This window comes from Mandrillus leucophaeus, unplaced genomic scaffold (assembly GCF_000951045.1).
Source record: "Mandrillus leucophaeus isolate KB7577 unplaced genomic scaffold, Mleu.le_1.0 Scaffold24, whole genome shotgun sequence".
Taxonomy (NCBI): Eukaryota; Metazoa; Chordata; class Mammalia; order Primates; family Cercopithecidae; genus Mandrillus; species Mandrillus leucophaeus.
Window position 1 is genome coordinate 1821088 of NW_012102476.1, and position 5391 is coordinate 1826478.

At 56.7% G+C, this 5391-nt stretch overlaps 1 protein-coding gene across 1 annotated transcript in view; it reads right to left on the reverse strand.

Annotated features, from left to right (window-relative positions):
* Positions 1 to 650: 650 nt before the first annotated feature.
* The window catches only part of SH2B1 (SH2B adaptor protein 1), a 10868-nt gene continuing 6127 nt past the window's right edge, over positions 651 to 5391 (reverse strand). The window contains exons 4-7 of the mRNA XM_011982541.1: positions 2881 to 3105; positions 2463 to 2674; positions 2159 to 2330; positions 651 to 1422 (exon numbers count right to left, since the gene is read on the reverse strand). Of these exons, the coding sequence (XP_011837931.1) occupies positions 1049 to 1422; positions 2159 to 2330; positions 2463 to 2674; positions 2881 to 3105 (983 nt within the window). The 3' untranslated portion in view covers positions 651 to 1048. The remainder of the gene's footprint in view (positions 1423 to 2158; positions 2331 to 2462; positions 2675 to 2880; positions 3106 to 5391) is intronic.

The following is a 5391-nucleotide window of genomic DNA, read 5'->3' on the forward strand; positions in this document are numbered from 1 at the left end:
CCATGTTGGTCAGGCTGGTCTTGAACTCCTGACCTCAGGTGATCCACCCACCTCAGCCTCCCAAAGTGCTGGGATTATAGGCATGAGCCACTGCGCCCGGCCTGTGATCTGAATTTTTAATGTGAAACTCAAATGGACACCATGTCCAGGCCAAGCAAACCATGTCAGCAGATGAAACTTCAGATGTCACAGATGAGAATGCTCAGGCCCAGCGTGGCTACGCCTTGCCCAGGCTAGTGAGTGGCAAAACCAGGACAGAAGCCAGTGCTCTCTGCCGTCCACCCCCCAGCTTGGCTCTGAGAAGGGGGGCATCGGCCCCCTCTGCGACTGCCACATTCAATCTCTCCCAGCACAGCCACCGTGTCCCCCATCTCTCACTGCCAGCTCTCTCTAGGGTAGGAAGGGCCGCTGGAGATCCCTATGCCTGCCATTCACAGCACCGTTCCATGACAAGAACTCACAGGAGACCCCAAGAGCATCATTTAGCGCTCCACAAACAAGGCTGTCAGAGACAGGGATGGCACCGAAAGCACAGCACTGCACAGTGACAGGGACTCAGCCTGGGGCAGCCCTCTGGCCTGTGGGCACTGAGTGAGCCGCCTTCCCAACCCAACTGCCCCAGTCCCCATAGCAAACACTGGCCATAGCCATCATGATAGAACCGAGATAAACCTTTTTATTTATTTATGCTTCTCCATTTTGTTTAAAACAACAACAACAACCACCTTAATGTAACTGACAGCCCTTCCCCCTCACCCTGCCTCGGGCTGGGGGTGGTTAATGGGGAAATGGCCCCCAGGGTGGGGCTGACCAGAAGAGCCCCTCAAGGAGCTCATAGAGCCCAAATCCCCTGCCCTGGGGAGGGGACCTGTAGTGTGTGACGGGAGCCTCTCTTGAGCCTCTGCTTGTACCATCGAAGATGCCCTTGGCCGACAAGGGTCAGGAAGCATGGGGGAGGGATTTCGGCCTCCTCTGTCCCTACTCAGCCCAATCTCACGAGCAGGGCTGGGTGGGGGGGCTTAAAAAGGGTGGAGTGGGTGGGGTCGGCTCATACGAAGGAGTACTGGTTGTTAATGGCCCTGGGGTGGCCCCCTTCCTCTCCATCACCCCCTAGTGGTGACTGCTGCAGCTGCACCATTGGGGGCACCCCCGAGTCCCCACCAGACCCAGCGCCCTGGGCCTCCGAGCCTGGGGCTATGGCCTCTTCCAATTCAACCACGGGGACCAGCTCAACCACGGGGACCAGCTCTTCCGGGACCCCTCCACCGCCCGCTTTCTCTTTCTCTTGCCTCTCTTTGGCTGCTGCGGCTGCTGCTGCCGCCACTTCTGGCGCCCTCGACGCCTCTTCTGCCCCAGGCTGTGGGGGATCTGTCCATGAAGGGGGTTCAGGGGGCTGGGGTGGGTCATGGGAGGTGTTCGGTTCTGGATAGGAATGGTAAGAAAACAGACCAATTGTGGAGGCAGGTGAGCTCCTGCCGCAGCCTCCCCTTCACTCTGCCCTCCAGGAACGTGGCTGTCTCCCCACATCCCATCTCCTGAGCAACCCCCCATCCATGGAAGATGGATCATGGGCGGTGGTGAGAGGAGGACCACACTTACACACAGTCACTCGCTCCGAAGGGCATGAGGGTGCAGGAGGCATCGGGGTGGCATCCATCTCCCTCGCACACCCCCGCATGGCTCCCAGCCTGCTCCCGGCCTGGGGGGAGGGGCAACGTGGGGACAGATGGGACGGTGGGGCAGGGGAAAGGGAGAGATCAGACAGGGACATGAGACATTGAGGGAGGAGGGAGGGGGATCAGACCGAGCGACCCCGGGAAGGGCAGGCCCAAGGCCAGGCTGCGATGGTGGGCAAAGACGAGGCCAGGATGGGTCCAGGAGACAGACAGACAATGGAACAGAGGATCCGATGGAATGGGGATGCGCCCGCCCACCTCTCAGCTGCCGCCCCGGCTCCAGCCAGGAGCCTTCTGCCTTCCTGTGTCCTATCAGCACATTTCTTTCCCTTCCAAACCCCCAGGCACAGCAGCCTCCTCTACCCTGCTCTCCCAAGCAAAGCTTCTCCTTGTCATAGCCCCCCCGCCCCATCTTTCTGGCACACACACCTCACTTCTTGGGTGCACGGGCACCTCCTCCCCTGCAGACCTGCTCTGCTCACCCTGCTGTCGCTGGGAGGATGGGACATAGCTGACAAGGACAACATCACTGGAGCCTCCTGACTCCAGAGGGATGGGGTGCACCCGGAAGTGCTCGAGCATATCGAAAATGGACTGGAACCACAGGTGCTGGACCCGGCACTGACCCTCCTCGTTCAGCGACAAACGCAGGTGCTGAGGGCGGGACGGGTGAGGTGAGGTAGGAGGCAAAGACCCTGCCAGGTACAAACCCCCTCCCCCGGCAGCACTCCGCCACCCCACCGCCAACTCTGCACAAAACAGAGCCTTTCCTGAAGGGTGGCTCACCTTGGCCTTGCCCTGGAAGTTGAAGGTGAGGACGTATTCACCCCTCCTTGTCTCACTCTGGCGCACCAGGAAGACACCGTGGGAGCCAGTGCCACCAGTCAGCACCAACTGCGCAGCCTTGAGCCGAGAGAGCATCCCGTGGAACCAAGGATACCCTGAGAGGGGCTGGTCCCCCTCACCGCCCTCTGGCTCCCCCTGGAACAGGAAGGACCCTTCAGGAAGGAGAGAGGGAGGGAAACCGGGGTGTCAGGGCAGCCTCCCCCATCCTGGGAGAAAAAAGCCTTGCCTTCCCCTCGAGGCGCCTGCTCCCCGCACGCGTCCCCAACTCCCCCGGGCCAGCTCCCTCGGGATCCCAGGAGGGGTGGTCAGGAAGGCAGGCACCCAAGCCTGGAGACATGCACACTCACACCTCCGGTACCTGTGGCTGTTTCCGGAGTGTCCAAGGGAGGGTAGGGGGCTGAGAGGGGATGAACTGTCCCTGCTGGGGGTCCCTCTTCAATGGGGATGCGGGGGGGCAACTCTGGGGGAAGCAGTTCCATCGAGTCAAAATGGGAAGCGGCAATGGAGGCAGAGCTGGGGGAGATGGATGCCGAGGGGCGGTCTGAGAGGCCCCCGTATGCCCCTGGAAAGAAAAAGGGCAAAGCTGAGAACCCAAGAAACTCCTCTTCTTAAGGACTGTCCTGGGCCCACTTCCTCACCAGTAGTCTACCCTGTGGGTAGTCGCTGGCCAAGATGCCAGACAGCTCTGTGGGTAGTGACCCCTGATGCTTTTACCAATGGCTCCCAACTGATGCTTCCTGTGCTGCTGAGGGACTGCAGTTATTGCAAGGAGGTCCTAAAGTCCAAATGTGTCTCTATCTTTTTCTGAATCAACAGCTGAAAGACTACTGCAGAAACGGAGAGTAGAATGTCTTAAATATATACATATGTGTTTTTGTAGAGAAGGGGTCTCGCTATATAATAGCCCAGGTCGGCCCTGAGTTGCTGGACTCAAGTGATCTGCCCACCTCAGCTCTGGGATCACAGGCATGAGCCACCGTGCCCAGCTGCCTGAAATATTTTGACATTCAAAAGGAGTCCTGGGCCGGGCGCGGTGGCTCACACCTGTAATCCCAGCACTTTGGGAGGTTGAGGTGGGAGGATCACTTAAGGTTAGGAGTTTGAGAGCAGCCTAGACAACATGGTGAAACACCGTCTCTACTAAAAATACAAAAATTAGCTGGACGTGGTGTGCACACCTGTAATCCCAGCTACTTGGGAGGCTGAGGCAGGAGAATTGCTTGAACCCAGGAGGTGGAGGTTGCAGTGAGCTGAGATTGTTTCACTGCACTGCAGCCTGGGTGACAGAGCAAGTCTCTGTCTCAAAACACGCACACACACACACAGAATTCTGGCTGGACACAGTGGCTCACGCCTGTAATCCCAGCCCTTTGGGAGGCCAAGGTGTAAGAATGACTTGAGCCCAGGAGTTCAAGACCAGTTTGGGCAACATGGTGAGACCCCATCTCTTACCAAAAAAAAAAAAAAAAAATTAGCTAGGTGTGGTGGTGGCACACGCCTATGGTACCAGCAACTTGAGCGGCTGAGGCAGGAAGATGGCTTGAGCCAGGGAGGTCAAGGCTGCAGGAAGTTGTGATTGCACCACTGCACTCCAGCCTGGGAGACAGAGCGAGACCCTATCTCAAAAACAAAAACAGTAATTTTTAAAAACAAAAAAATTTCAAAAACACACAAGCAAACAAAAAAAAAGTGTCCTTTGTTGAACTATAGGACAAAGCCCCCTAACTCTAGGAGGCATCAAAGATGTTCCTTCTATTACTCCCCCAACCCACACCAACTTGATCTTTACCTTACCTTGTATCCATGTCTCTTCCACTTTAACCCAATTATCCCATCCAATTTGTCCCCATATCCTGGGCCCTCCCCACAGGTCTCTGCTCTTGCCCTTTGCATCCCCAGGCGTGTCCTCTCCTCTCCTTGGCGTCGCAGTCCCTGTCTCTCCCACCTTCCCCTGCTCTCTTCCTCCCCTGAGCTCCCAACGTGCTTCCTGCTTGTGCTGCTCAGGGGACACTAAGCTTTCTACAGGGAGTGACGTGAACCCAGCTGAAAACCTCCAGAGGACAAGCAGCTCATCTCAGGCATCCTAGCTACCCCATCCTGGCCCGGGACACAGCGCAGGGCCAGGTGTGCACTAGGGGCATCCTCCAAGTCTGTCCAATGGCAGGCCACAGCCTACACAAATGTCACAGGCAGGCAGTGCTCAGAACACAGGCGTGTGGTGCACAGACAGCATGGCTTGGGAGACAGGGTGGCACAGCCCCTGTCTTCCTCAGTGACCCTCAGGTGTCCTCTCCCTGGTCTTAGCTACTGAGATCTGATGAGATGCACGGTCCACTCTAGATCTAAGATTCCATGATTCATGTGTTCATTCACTGAATACAGACTGTGTGCTAGGCACTATGCAGCTGGAACTCAGAACAGAGGGTCAGGAAAAAAGGCTATAGTGGAGGCCTAATCTGGAGATATGAGTTGGGACCGGGCAACACATCTTTGTGTGTGTGTGCGTGTGTGTGTGTGGGTTGGGTATACAAAAAGTACGGAGTCAAGAGAAAATGTAGCTGCCCCTGACAGACACAGAGATGCAGAGTAAGAGCAAAACAAAGATTTCTACGAAGTATTCCAGAAGCTTGGAGAAAACAACCATTATTTCCAGCTAGAGTGCTGGCCGGCAGGAAACTGACTGAAAAAGTGACAAGGCTGGGTGCAGAAGGCTGGCTAAGGTTTGCTTGGGGCCTGCGTGGGGTCGCGATGATTCGAAACAGCAAACTGTGGCTGTGTTCAGGGACAAAAGGCCAACATTTAGTGGGGTTGGGGTGGGGCATCTGGAAAACAGGGATGGGGGCACAGTGGAGTCTGGAGAGGTCATGGC